This window comes from Vigna radiata, chromosome 9 (assembly GCF_000741045.1).
Source record: "Vigna radiata var. radiata cultivar VC1973A chromosome 9, Vradiata_ver6, whole genome shotgun sequence".
NCBI lineage: Eukaryota > Viridiplantae > Streptophyta > Magnoliopsida > Fabales > Fabaceae > Vigna > Vigna radiata.
In genome coordinates this window covers 9698104-9712869 of record NC_028359.1, presented here as the reverse complement: position 1 = coordinate 9712869, position 14766 = coordinate 9698104, and the positions used below count along the sequence as shown (strand labels likewise).

The 14766-nt window shown below is 27.0% G+C and overlaps 2 protein-coding genes across 2 annotated transcripts; one reads left to right on the top strand and one right to left on the bottom strand.

Annotated features, from left to right (window-relative positions):
* Positions 1 to 553: 553 nt before the first annotated feature.
* LOC106773281 (probable polygalacturonase At3g15720) lies at positions 554 to 5652 on the bottom strand. Its single transcript, XM_022785900.1, has 9 exons — positions 5634 to 5652; positions 3905 to 4014; positions 3279 to 3413; positions 2483 to 2659; positions 1932 to 2139; positions 1738 to 1819; positions 1180 to 1288; positions 996 to 1100; positions 554 to 781 (listed from the first exon to the last, which is right to left on the bottom strand). Exons 1-9 carry the CDS (start codon positions 5650 to 5652, stop codon positions 554 to 556), a joined length of 1173 nt encoding a protein of 390 aa, XP_022641621.1.
* A 1148-nt stretch (positions 5653 to 6800) lies between these two features.
* LOC106773280 (probable polygalacturonase At3g15720) lies at positions 6801 to 10424 on the top strand. The gene is made up of 8 exons (XM_022785899.1): positions 6801 to 6944; positions 7110 to 7247; positions 8965 to 9129; positions 9210 to 9417; positions 9492 to 9573; positions 9756 to 9858; positions 10001 to 10099; positions 10230 to 10424. Exons 1-8 carry the CDS (start codon positions 6801 to 6803, stop codon positions 10422 to 10424), a joined length of 1134 nt encoding a protein of 377 aa, XP_022641620.1.
* Positions 10425 to 14766: the final 4342 nt, after the last annotated feature.

Genomic DNA, 14766 nt, shown 5'->3' with positions numbered 1-14766 from the left:
AAACAATTGAACTTGAATATTTGGGTTGTATTATTAATTGTATTCAATTTATTTGAGAAATTATTCATGTTTTAGTAACACAAGAAAATTGGGGTGTTAGTTTTGATATCAGAATTAGATTTTCAAAATACTTTTGCGACGTTGGAGTGTGAGTTCGTCTAATTTGAAATGTGCAAGTTTGTTATTCATATTTTTCATGATATGTTTGAGAATTTTTGTTGATCTGAGTTGGTGTTTCAAAACTGTATGGTATTGTCTTATGGTTGATTTGTAATTGATGGTTGAACGCATGATGTGAAATGTTAATTTCGCTGGCTAAATTGTTTGCGAAGTTGATTGATTTTGGTTGCTGAATGGTTAGGTTAACATGTTCATGATTGATTTTGATGAAGATTATAAACTTTGTTAGAACTACCACTTCTCTGATTAAATTAATTAACATGATCAGTAGTAGTCAGATTAATTTGTACCTGTGCAATAGAAAAATTGGTTCAAAATACCTATTATTTGTTCATCATTTCACTTAAACATATGTACATGGGAAAGAAAGAATTCATTTGAATAAGCAATTACAATTTGGCGTGGTAGATGTAGTTTTTGCATGGGCATTACTGCAAGAACAGGAAGCTGGTTTTCCTGGTTCAGAAGAGACAATCTTAATATCTTCCAATACGATGTTGAAACAACCTGATGAATCGCAATCTATGTCAATAGTTTTCTCATCTCCACTTGTTCCTTCAAACCCTTTGAATGTCACATCACTCACTTTGACTGCTCCACCCTAATTATGTCAAATTCAAAATGCAACTTTAATAGGTTATAACAACAACATTTTCTTCACAATTATTTAACCTATTTATATATGATTGGTTCATATTAATATTTATTGGATTAATCACGTAATAACACATAAATAATATTAAAATATTGTAAAAAAAGTTCTGAAAGTATAGTTATTCATTTAAAATCACAAACCATGAATCTAAAGTTGTCACCTTGATATCATTATATTCATAGTGCTGGTCTATAATTATAGGGTTGAAAGCCTTTGTTAATCTGATTTTCTCATAAGTGATTTTTCTTGCAAAACCTGATCCACCCTGTCAAAATTTAACAACATATAAAATGAGCAATGCTATTTGGTGCAAAATGAAAATACACAACATCTTTATGTTTTACCTTCCATGTCTTGATTCTTGCTCCATTTTGTGTGTTTGTGAAGCTGCAATTCCACACATAAACTTCTTCAACTGTATCGTGCTCCCTGTTTCTTCCCAAGCTCCCAACACTGATTAATTCATGAATTTTCACCATAATAAATATATAATGTCACTTACAATATAAATTTTTTAACCATGATATTGATATGAATTGTTTATTTTCGAACATAAAGATTAACAAGGACAGAATCTTTAACACAGATAACGCAGATATCATGTTATTAATATAATTTATTTTACATCTGAAATACCACCATCAGAAACCAGTTTTGGACCATTTAATACTAAAAAATTGAAGACTTTTTTTTACAAAAGGTCTAAAACAAAGATTTTACCTGCTCTAATCTTAAATTGGCTATGTCAATAAAACATATATACAACTTATATAAGGGTTTAACATAATTTTCAACTTAAAACCTTATAAATTGTTTAATTTTTTCATACCAACTCTTTAAACTCATACTTAAATTTTTAATATGAACATAAATAGACTGATACACTCTTTATATATAAAAACCTTATTCCATGGCCTGGTCCGCATGCAATTCTAGTAGCATTGATGAACGAGGAGCCACCATTAATGGCAATACAATCATCACCTGTTTACAATGATAATGAGTTAAAATTGCGCATAAATACAGTGATTAATTATTTGAAGAACTGGTGCAATGAAATTTGACATGTATATGATTAAGATGAAAATGAGCTTACCAGTTCCTATAATGGAATCTTGAATGGTTATATATTTTGAAGCAGAAATGTCAAATCCGTCGGTGTTGGGGCTGTCACCAGGAGCACGAATATGGATATGAGAGAACACAGCATTGTTACAACCATCTACTGTTACGTGAGCTCGTGGACTGTCAATTATGCTCAGATAACGAACTCTAAGATCATTGCATTGTTCAAAACTAATAACCTGCATAAGTCAGATGATACCAAATTTGTTGGGAAAATCTCACTGTACACATTCATAACGTGATCCACACAAATAATATTATTCTTCAATCCATTGTGGGAATGAATCTTCTTATACTGATTTGGTATAATAAAGTTGGTTTAGGTTTAATCCAATTATTATTTATCAAAACTATCATTTCAATGGATAATTATATAATTTTTCTATTGAGTAATATCAGTAAGGTTGAATTAGATTTAATTTTATTACATTGATAATGTGTTTCATGCATATTTTAGAAATTATGTGAAATTGGTCCAATTAATGGTGTATGAAGAATGAACTAATTAGGTTATATTGGAACCTTTGGTCTTTGACAAGAAGGGCAATTCCACCAAGAAGAACCAAAGCCATTGATTTGTCCACTTCCATGAATTGTGAGACTGTTGACTTGTGAGATTAAAATTAAAGAGGACTTATCATCAACTTGCAGACCTTTTGCCCATTCATTCCTCTGAGGTGCAACTATTTTCCCTCGAAGCTTCAAGAAAAGAGGACAAAATAATTGAAGAAATAGAAGTGCATTAACAATAATAATTATTATTGTATAAATGTTTATAAATATACTTATGTAAGCGGAGAAATATCATATAATTATAGTAAGTATCAATAAATAAATCTTTCCTAGTTATACTTTAGTTATAAGTATTAATAATAAAAATAATTTTTAAATAAATTTTATATATACGAATGTAATACCATATTTCCTTTACAACGTATAAAAAATGTCCATCCAAATAAAAAAAAAAAAAACCCTAGATCAAATGAAAAAAATTGCACTAGTGACATCTTTTGTTTCCATTTTGACAAGTAAAATTATCAAAATCGTTAGATATTTAAGAAAACTATCAAAATTACACAAGTTTATTTTTTATGCAACAAAATATGAAAAAATATATATTTTTATTCAATGTGTTAGACAATTTTGTATAAAGACAACAATCCTTGAAAAGATAACTATGTTTGAGTTCAACATATGTATATAGACAACAAAAAAAACCTTTGAAAATTTAAAGCAATTGCATGTCCAATTTAAGCTGAAATAAGGATGTAAAAGATGTCTTAAAAAAATATTTATGAGTAATTAGGGCATGATATACCTGAATATGAATACTTTTGGCCTTGCAAGGACCACTCAGGTTTATGTTCTTCACCTTGAATATTCCATTTTTTGGTATAACTAAAATTGGTGTCCCTGCTGTTTGACACGTGTCTCTCCATGCCCTTAAAAAGGCCTATCATAAATTCAAAATAGAAATATCTAAATGAGTATTAATTAAGATAGCAATCATAAATAAAATCCCCTAATTAAATAAAACATTGAATAAATATTTATGTTCCACATAATACTATGTTATGAGATTATTGAGGTGAATATCATATAATAATATAAATCTGTTTTAATAGTTTCATCAGAAACTTAACCAACACTACAATGAAATTTAAGTTTGATATAATTCGATGAAGTCTATTGTGTTTAAAACAACTATATATATTTGTAATAGTTATGATATTCTTCCTTAACAATTTTAATATATATGTTAACTTGTTCATATATTTGTAAATGAATTATGAAACCCTAAGTATCAATATATATATATATATATATATATATATATATATATATATATATAACATAAAATTTTGTTGCCAATGAAAAATATAAAGAAAAATAAAACATTGAATTTATAAATAAAATTGGTGAATAAAGCAAACAAATACATACATGGGAATCATCAGATTTTCCATCGCCACGAGCACCATAGTTGACCACATTATGAAATGTTATGTGGGTTCCAACTATTGACCTCCCAAACATACATGGTGCAAGAAAACCTAAAATAAAAAAGCAAGTTAATAGAATTTGCATGTTTAGCAAAAGTATATTTTGTTCTTCTTTTTTCTGAATATGGATTAGGAAGATTAAGAGTGGGAGAAAAATGGAGGAAAATATAGTTCTGAGGGTTTAGTTATATAGAAGTTTGGACCAGCAAGAATTAATGGGAGAGAAGTTCAAATTGATGAAGATTAAGAAGAAGAAGATACCCAATATAATTTTAATGGCAAAAATACGATTTGTCAAACAAAAATTGAATATTATTGAATTTACATAATGTCAATTCACAAAAGAAAACTAAAACTTGCAAAGATAAAGAAAATATCTTGGATACTTTAGTTAAGTAATGATATATGAATAACTAAACATTAAACTCAGATATTTATTTTGTCTCCCGATGATTAAATATATTTAATTTGATTTATTTTTTTGCATATTACTAAATATATATTTAAAATATATTTTAATCTTTAATAAAAGTTTTTGGTGAGAAAGTATAAATTGAATAAGTAATATGCTATAATATATGAGTTCTCATAAAATGAATTCATCATGTTGTGTTATATGCTTATTTTGGTGTGCAAATCAATTGTACATATAAATTTTCATCCTCCAATATGATACCCACCACATGCACAAATAGAATGTAAGTAATTATTAGAAGAATATTATTTAATTCTATTAATGATATATTTATGTGAATATTAATAAAAGAATAAAATTATATTATATTATTCAAATTCTATAAAAGAATCTGTTATTTATTTTGTTTTTATTGTGCACACCATTGCATCACACAAGTAATAATTGATAAAGATTTTCTAGACCATTTTATTTAACCTGTAAATAAAATTAGTTGACTAAGTTTTAATAAAATTGATTGCTTCAACATGTTAATTTTTACTTCAAAGTGATTAAAAAACATAGTGTTCTCATCCTTATCGTAATAACATGTCCATTTCTATTTTAAATTATATATTAAAACTCTTTTAATGTATTAATTAATTTAAAAAACATATTAATTATTATTTTCTAATTAATTTGTAATTTATAGATGAAAATGTTGTAAAATTAATTTGCAGTTTTTCTATATTTCTAGTTCATTCCAGAAAATATTGTAAATGATAATTTTTTCCAATAACTAACTTATGCATAGAATAATACTAATTTCACCGGTCTTATTAATAGAGAAGAATGTAAACTATTAACAACCACTTATTTATTTATTTATTATTTTTACTTTGTGGAAAAAGCTTGAAGAATAAATAAAACGAAATAGATGGGAAAATGTGTAAACATAGGAAAATTATCATTTGATAATTATTATAATTAATTTTGAATTATCCCTCGTTTGATAATTATTGCTTTTTTTATTCTCTTAACAAAAATTAAGGATATGATTGGTGTGACCAATAAGTTAATTACTAGTTTATTCGATTAACTTCTAAGTTATTAACTTAAAAAATTTTGGTAAAAAATCCAATAAGTTAATTTGCACGTTTCTAACTTGTAAGTTACAAATTATTTCACCTAGTCTCTAACTTATAGCTTTATAGTTTATTTAATTTTCTCTCATTGTTATCTTTTATTTTAATACAATTTTTATTATTATTCTTACCTTTTTCTTGCCGATACATTATTATCTATTTTCAGTTTTCAGAGACAAAACCTTGTATTTTTATGTTTTATGTAATTCAAATTAAAAAGATTTAACACTACAAGTTGAAATAATTTTTTTTCATTGCTATATGAAAATTAGACATAACCAAAATTATAAAATATAAACTTAATATAACAGAAGATTAAATGAAGAAATTAAAAAATTATGAAAATACATAAATATTAAATTTTGGTTAATACTTATTAGATCATCCAGTTTAAAGTAAAATGACTTATTTAAATAAAAAAAAATGCAACTTGAAGAAAAATGAATAGTATACAAAAATTAATATGAATTTTATTATGGTTAAAAAATTTAAAAAGGTAATTATATAATTACACATTTTTTTTATATTGAGAATAAAAATTGTATTTATATGATAAAACTTATGTGACTATACTATTTTTATCAGCTAACTAACTTATTTTTTTGTTTTACTAAAAAATTTTAAGACTATCAATTTTACACAAAGAATTTACTTTTAACTGGCGTTAATTAACAATAAAAAATCAACGTTATTTAACTAGTAATGTTAGATTTACAACGCTAATTCGTTAGGATTAACTTTTGAATTTGAATTAATTTCCGTGATCTTTATTATTAACATACTATATTAGAGTCTAGCTGAGAAAAACCGACTATAACATAATAAGTACAAACAAGTTGTTATATTTGAATTAATTTCCAGTATCTAATTACTAATTACAAATGTTATATTGGTAAGAGATTCCAATATTAATTACTCATTCATTAAGATATTATTTAACAACGAATTTTAATAGCCATTATTTTTATAAATAGTTCAACAATTAAACAATATAATTATAAACAAAAATTATACAATTATGGAAAACCCCAGGAGTTAGTCAACTTTTAAAAGGATCTTGTATTATTTTCATAAAATTACATTGATTTAAGCCTATTTAAATAGTATTTACCTATTATAATATTCTGGTTACATAAAGTAAAAAAATCGATATCATGTGCATTGCATATGTCCAAAATTGTAATTGTAAACTTCTTCCAATTATTTAAACCCCCCAAAACCTATGTTTTCCTTCATCTTTTGATACATTTGTTACTAAACAAAAATTTTTCCCTGTCTGTGTTTCACTCTTCTCCAACATGCAAAGACTAATTACTAGGGTTTTGATTCTTTGCTTCATTTCACAATGTTTATGTGACATTTCTATGGTTGAATCCGAAAATACAATTTATGATGTGAGGAACTATGGTGCCAATGGCAATGGAAAATCTGATGATTCTAACGTATATTTGTTTCTGCTTCTTTTTCCATTTGTATTTTTTTTTGTTTTGTTTTTCAGTTGTGTTGTAATTTTGTATTTATAAATGTTCTTATTTTATGTATATTTTTTTTATTATTGATAAAAAATTGTTTTAAATTTTTTTTTTCTGATTTGAAATTATGTATAGGCTTTTATGGATGCATGGAATGACATATGTGGAAGACAAGGGACACCAACTCTCTTGATACCAGAAAATAGAGTGTTCTTGGTGAAGAGGAACATAATCATGAAAGGTCCATGCAAGGCCACAAATATTAATATTCAGGTATAACATATCCAACATTCAATAACTTTAATAAGAAAACATTTTATAATGTTGTGATGGATTCATAGATGATGATATTTTTTTTTTCTATTTGGTTTGTGTAACATAAAAGTGAATTTTGATTTTGGTAACTGTTAAATTTATTCTTGAAGGATGTTTTAAGAAGTGGTTTGTGAATTTGTATTTCTTGTTTTATTTACATAAATTAGATAATTTAAGATTTTTAGTTAAAAAAAAGAGGCAATTAAACCAATATAAAACTTTTTGTTTATTTTTTAATTTCTTTTTTACTTATTATGTAGATTTTTGTTGTTTTACGTGTTTATTAATTATTACACCAAATTTCTCCTATCATCAATCTCTCTTTTGGTGGTCTTTTTAGTCATTTTTTCTTTTATTTTTAACATATGTTAGATATATATACAATATTAAACGTTTGAAATTTCAAAAAATATATCTAAATCCTTAAAACAAATATCTGCACGCATGTATACACAATATATACTATTTAGTCTATTAATAATTTGATGTCTAGATAACGTAAATTTAAATTGATAAAAACTTCAATGTAGATTTACGTCAAATCTTATAATACTTAACGTAAATTTATATAGTGTATTTAAGGATGTTTTAACTTAAAACTAAAACCTGAAATACAGAAAAACAACAGTTCAAATAACTTTCTTCAAGAAAAACAGATTATAACAATATATAAGAATATATAAGAGAGAGTTAAAATATAAATGTTTATGAATTTCTGTGATTAAAATCCCAAAAAAACTTCAATATATTAAAATAACCATTATGAAACACCCACAATCATCACTAAACAAAGAAAAACATTATTGAATTTCCCAAACACAATCATAATATGTGAGTAAAGTACAAATTTATATAACTAACCTCAATAATATATATATATATATATATATATATATATATATATATATAATTAGATATAACCGTTACACAAGAGAAACCATCTAAAAATGAAAAAAGAAACTATTTTTCTCTCTTCACCACATCTAAAATCATCAGTGGAAAAGAGGAAAACCACACAAAAAAGTAAAAAAATAAAATAAAATTGCATACAATATTTTAAACACTGAATCGGACCATTGATCAGATTAAAAAAACACTTTTAATATCTGATTCTTAGTTGTTTATGTTATGAAAGCACTATAGCTGCACAAGGCAAGAAACTAGGTTTCCAAACTAGGTTTCTTAGTTGTGTGAATATTTTCATTTTCAGATGTATTTTCCATTTCCTCATAGTGTATATATCACTAAAAATGTTACTTAACGACTTGATAGTAGATGAAACATGTTACATAATTTTCGTTAGGATAGATTCTAATGATAACTTTGATATCATATTAAGAAATAGAATTTAAATCTAACTCAATCTCAAAAAACTGATTTATAAGATGAAATTTACATTTCACTTATATATTATAAATTGACCTTACTTAATCGATGTAGGACTTTCATCAAATTATGCCTAAAGAACCAAGTTTTTCTCGAACGAAAGAAATACATTATATAAACATGGATTTTCTTTTGCTTTTAATTGAAAGAGCTTTCTTTTTTCTCAAATTTTGTCATTAATATTAAAGATCTATATCATAAAACATCCAACGTCATTTCTTTCTAAATTTCCTCACAATACGAGTAAATTCATTTCTTTATTTAATCATTAAGTGTCCCTCTCTTGCAGCTTCAAGGAAGAATAGTGGCACCACAAAAGAATGCATGGGAAGGTGATAAATCTACGATGATTTATTTCACAAACATAAACGGTCTCAGAATTGTCGGAAAAGGAGGATCAATCGATGGTTTTGGTTCCTCTTGGTGGCCATGCAAAAATTGTCCAAGACCAGCGGTTAGATCATCCTAAACTTTTTTATTTTTTCATTATTATATCAATATCATATGTTGAAATTTGTAATTTGACTGTTGCAGGTCATTGGTTTCAATGCATGCAATGATCTTAGTGTTAGTTATCTGAGCATCACAAATAGTCCACAAGCTCACATAACCATAAATGGATGTAAGGATGCCATATTCTCCCATGTTAGCATTCGCTCTCCTGCTGATAGTCCTAACACTGATGGAATTGACATTTCTTCTTCCAAAAATATCTTCATAAAAGATTCCAACATAGCTTCTGGTAAACCAAATTTTCAGTAATTGTAATAGAATTACTACATTTACAACTTTGATTTATGCTATCTTTCTACACAGGTGATGACTGTATTGCAATCATAGGTGACTCGTCTTACATTAATGCCACTGGAATTGCTTGTGGACCAGGCCATGGAATAAGGTTTATAAACTATATCTTCAAATTACACACTTAATTTGAACAGAAAAACATCAAAATATTTGATGAAAGTATCTTTTGTTCATGAAAATAATACATAAACATTACATTAATCTATGAAATCTTTCCTTTATTGAATTAATATCTTTGTGTCATTTCTAACTTGACATGAACGAATCGATCAGCATTGGTAGCCTGGGTAGAAACAATGACAACGTGGAACAAGTTCGTGTATATAATAGCAGCTTCACGAAGACTACAAATGGAGCAAGAATCAAGACATTTTCGGTATGAATTATTTTTTAAATCCTTTAACGTAATTTGGAGGAGTGAATGATAAAATTGAGAATGAAATTTTGAAACCTTTTTTTTTTTTTTCATTTCATATCCTCTTATGACTTGGATGATATGTAATTTCCATTTCTTACAGGGTGGATCAGGTTATGCGAGAAGAATCACATTTGAGAAAATCACATTAAACCAAGTTTACAACCCAATAATTATAGATCAACACTATAATAACATAATGGTATTCACTTAACATTCATATTATAAATTGTGATGATCAACTTGCTTGTGCTGATCATTTATTGTTTACTAAAGTTATTTTTTGAATATGGCATGATTAGAATGGAGGAGGAGGAGTCCAAGTGAGTGAGGTGACATTTCGTGGGTTTCGAGGAACATCTGCAAACGACAGAGCTATCGATTTAGCTTGTGGTTCACCAGGTTGCTTCAACATTTTGTTGGATGAAATCAAAATTGTTTCTTCTCAACCAGGAAAACCAGCTTCTTGTTCTTGTACTAATGTTCATGGAAGATCTACATCCACTATTCCAAATTGTAATTACTAATTGAGATCGATGAACTAATGTGAAATGATGTATCAACAAGCAAACAAAAGTTGTTTCTTTTTTCTAGCTAATAGATTATATAAGTTATGTGAGAAATTTTATGGTGAACTCTATAGTTTATATTACTTTTATATTATTTTAACTTTTTTCATTCTGTGATTCTCTTTTCTTATATAGTATCATCCAAAAATATCAAAACACAATGTGACATTTTTTTTCTATAAAAATTAAATAAAAGATAAATAATATGAAGGTGAACCTAATGCCCATCAAAGGATGGTCCTATGGCCATCACCCAAAAATGAGCTTTGTGCTTCATATCCAAGAGGAGGAAGAAAACCAAGTTTGGTTTGCCTACAGAGGTGGAGATCAAGATATAGGTGAAGATTAAGATACATGTGAAGGTTGAAGAGTGTTGATAGACATACATCACAATAATATTGTATACATCAACTTCATACCTTTTGTATATATGTACCTTAACCAACAATTTTTTTAATTTAACCGAAACATTGTACAATTTTAACTAAAGTGTTGTGAAAAAGAAATTTGAAAATGTCATATGTTTCCATCATTTTGACTCACTTCTTTAATGTTTCAATAGATCTAGTAAATTTACATATCATGTGATAACAATTGACACAATTAGGGATGACAATGAGTCAGGTCGAGCACGGATATTGTCTATCTGCAACTTGACTCGACAAAAAAAAAATAAGTCTGCTATCCGACCTACTACCCACATGAATATTCGTTTAAAAAATATTCGCAAGGTATTTTAAAACTTGCGGATATCCGTGGATACCTGCATATACCCACAAATATTTGAAAAAAAATATATTTTTATAAATTATTAAAATAAAATTTAAATAAAATTACAAAAAATATAAAATATAATATAAATTCAATTAAATTAAATATAAATTAAAATTTATTTTTAATTAAATTTAACCTTATAAAATATAAGTTAATGTTAATTTTAATTAAATTTAACTTAAGAAAATATAAATTAAATTTTTATTTTTATTTTTGGTGGGTAGTAGATATTCGTGGGTACGGATAGTATATTACACACCCGACTCGTTTATAAGCGGGTATTAAAATACCCGCTACCCACAACTCGCGGATAGTAAATATACACGGGTACCAACTATCCGCAGATATCCAGGATTTTTTTGTCATCCTACACACAATGTCTCGTTTGAGACCCAAAAAATTGGAATTATTCAATCAATTATTTCAACTTGTTTAAGCAATTAGGTTTGGTACGCATTTACAAACACTCGGCCTTGTTCACTTGAGTGAATTTGGGGGAGAGTAATTGAGAGGATTTGATAATAAATTTTTTTGTTGTTTATTTGAATAGATTTGGAGGTAAGTGAGAGTGAATTTGGAAATAATTTTTTTTTAATCTGTCACATAAATTAAATCATACATTAATTCTCACAAATTTTATTTCTAAATCTACTCTCACTTACCTCCAAATATATTCAAATAAACAACAACAAAAATTACCTTCAAATCCTCTCAATTACTCTCCCCCAAATCCACTCAAGTGAATAAGGCCTACAAGATTACAAGATACTAAAGTTGAACAATAGTCAATACAATAAATAAAAGCGGATGCAAGAAAGTTGACATAGAGTCAAAAGTTTATGAAACGCAAATTTCATCGAAGCTAGAGATATTAGACTAAGACAAAAAAACAGACACTACTTGCGATAGTACATTAACTCTTTTGGCTAATGTAAAGCCCCTAGATTAGGATCTCTTGTTGTTCTCACCACATACCCCACCCTTTTTTACTTAAGATTAGAGTGTTATTAGAGTGACATGAGATCTCCCAATACGGAATCCATACAATTATACATACACTATTGAAATTACTTACAAAAAAATTCTTGTTGAAATTTCTACCACAATATTCATTATATACATTCAGAAGTATGTTCTCAATCTATAATACATATTAAACATCCATCATATCCATAGTAAATCGTCTCAGACAAGCATTAGAAAAATACTACATATACATATACTGAAATGGTGCTTAGCACAACACCTTTCACAAAAGAGAACGCTCAGCAACAATCTTAGTGCTCAGTGGTAGTCTTGGCATTCAGCACCAAACCTTTTGAAAAAGGTGGCATTCAACGATATCTTGGCACTCAACGCTATTCTTCTTGCAAAATGTTGTGCTTAACGACACCCTTTTTATCACTCAACAACCTAGAATTAAATTGTTCTAAGCTTGTAGTGAAAGTGACGCACAATGCCCTGGCACGAATCAACGTCAAAACATTCACAAATATACATGCTCAACGGTACAATCCTAATGCTCAATGGTTTGGAGCTAAAATACTCTCATGTTTACTCCTCAACGCTATACCATAAAACAATATATTCAAAATTGTGATATGGGAAATAAGGGAGCTCTTCAAATGATCAAATTGGTATTTCTTAATTAGTGTTTGGTTCAAAAACAGTTTTCAATGTTAGAATATATACCAACTTGCTAAAATGATTAAATCTTAAGTTCCTCACCTCAACATCAATTCAGACAAAACAAACAACACACAAAAGTTGCAACATATTCATATTTTAACAATTAAAACACAAAATCATCAATTCAACTCAATTCAACAAGACATACAATTTACCATATCTATTCATCACATCTATAACTTTAAAATAAGGTTAGCTTCCCTTACCTGAAAGATGGCCAAACAACTCTAGAACCTTCAAAACACCATTGAAAGCTTAAAAGTTTTATCTGTCCCTATGAATAACACAAAGATGATCAAGACATTCTATTAAAACCACTGATTAACAAAGACTCTTAAAGAAGACTCAAAGACCACATTCGATCCTAGATGGTTCACATGCATTGGTAGACTAAACATACCAAGAAAAGGAGCTAAAAATTAAATTACTCTATTGAGAAAACCAATCAGATGAAAGTGGAGTGTTCGCCTTAAAGATCATCCTAACGGTCTTCGATCTTTAAACAAATGAATAGATAGTAAAAATCTCTAGAGAAAAGTGAGAGAGCTCTTCAGAAAATAATTTTAAGAAAATAGATTAATTTAAGATAATAAAATTCGTTTATAAAAAAATTATTTATACTTTAAATTTTTAATATTAAAATAATTGAGTTTCTTTATTTAAAATGCATTATCAATTCTAAAACAAATTTTATAGACTCTTACTCATTACCATTGATGTGTTAATATGAGAGAAGCAATTAATTAAAAGAGGTTAAATGATATTGTTTAAAATTCACTTTAGTCCTAGCTGAAATAAATATGAAAAATAAAATTAATAAGATTAATGTTACTAAAGCGACTTTAACCTCAATATAACTTTATTAACTTTTTACATTCTAGTTTCAAGTTATAATCGATAAAATCAACTCTATTTGTCTCCATCATTTCTTTTTGTCAACAACGCAAAAATGGTATAAGTGGCACAGGAGGTGCCAGATAACAAAGTCAACAAATATAACAAACTAACAGACAACAAAACTCAGTTTTATGTGTATGAAACATTTTCAATAATATATTGATTCATCCTTACATGTTTCATTTAAAATTTAATTTAAAAATTAATAAAAAAATTAATATCAATTTAGTCGATATTATTTAGAGTTGACTTTTTAAAATTGATGTTAATAAATTAGTGTTTATGATTTTAAAACCAACTATTTGTAAAGAAAATTTAATACTTTGCCTAAGTTAATTTTGGTTGACACTAAATGTTCACTTATTGTAGTGAAGAAATTGTGTGTATCACAACTTCAAAATGAGAATAATCATTATTATGAAAAAACAATGCCTATAAATTCCAAGCATACAATTATATATAAATGAGAGGTTATAAGACGATAATCACGTAACCAATTAAACATGTACATGTTTCTTTTCATTTTTGTGTCAAATTTGTAATTTCGTCTTCCAAATTTACTTTTGTTTTATTTTACTTCTATTAAAAAATGAGTTTTAAGTCTAACTCAGTCTCACAAAACCGGCTTGTAAGGTGAATTTCACTTATATATTATAAATTGGTCTTATTTCTAGTCGAGGTAAGACTTTCAACATACCCCCTTCATGTCGAAATATAAACATCTTGTGCGTGATAGTAAAAATTGGATGGTTTAATAACGATTCGACAACGAGTATTACTTGTGGAAATGTGGAAATTGGGTGGTATTTCCCATAAACATAACATTTTGATTGTATGTTTCTCTCTATCACTTTTACATTAGATTAAATTTGGAATTGACATTAAAGGTTCTATTTTGGTAATAAAAATACTGTTTGCAAAATAATATATGTTATTAAAA

What these genes read in the sequence shown, in the direction of transcription:
- LOC106773281 (XM_022785900.1), bottom strand. An exon ending in AGATTCCATTATAGGAACTG is followed by an intron (nt 1,820 to 1,931) that starts GTAAGCTCATTT and finishes CATTGTAAACAG; the next exon opens with GTGATGATTGTATTGCCATT. An exon ending in ATGAATATAATGATATCAAG is followed by an intron (nt 782 to 995) that starts GTGACAACTTTA and finishes TGACATAATTAG; the next exon opens with GGTGGAGCAGTCAAAGTGAG.
- LOC106773280 (XM_022785899.1), top strand. Translation starts at nt 6,801, where the DNA reads ATGCAAAGACTAATTACTAGGGTTTTGATTCTTTGCTTCATTTCACAA. An exon ending in AAAATTGTCCAAGACCAGCG is followed by an intron (nt 9,130 to 9,209) that starts GTTAGATCATCC and finishes TGACTGTTGCAG; the next exon opens with GTCATTGGTTTCAATGCATG. An exon ending in AACACTATAATAACATAATG is followed by an intron (nt 10,100 to 10,229) that starts GTATTCACTTAA and finishes CAAGTGAGTGAG; the next exon opens with GTGACATTTCGTGGGTTTCG.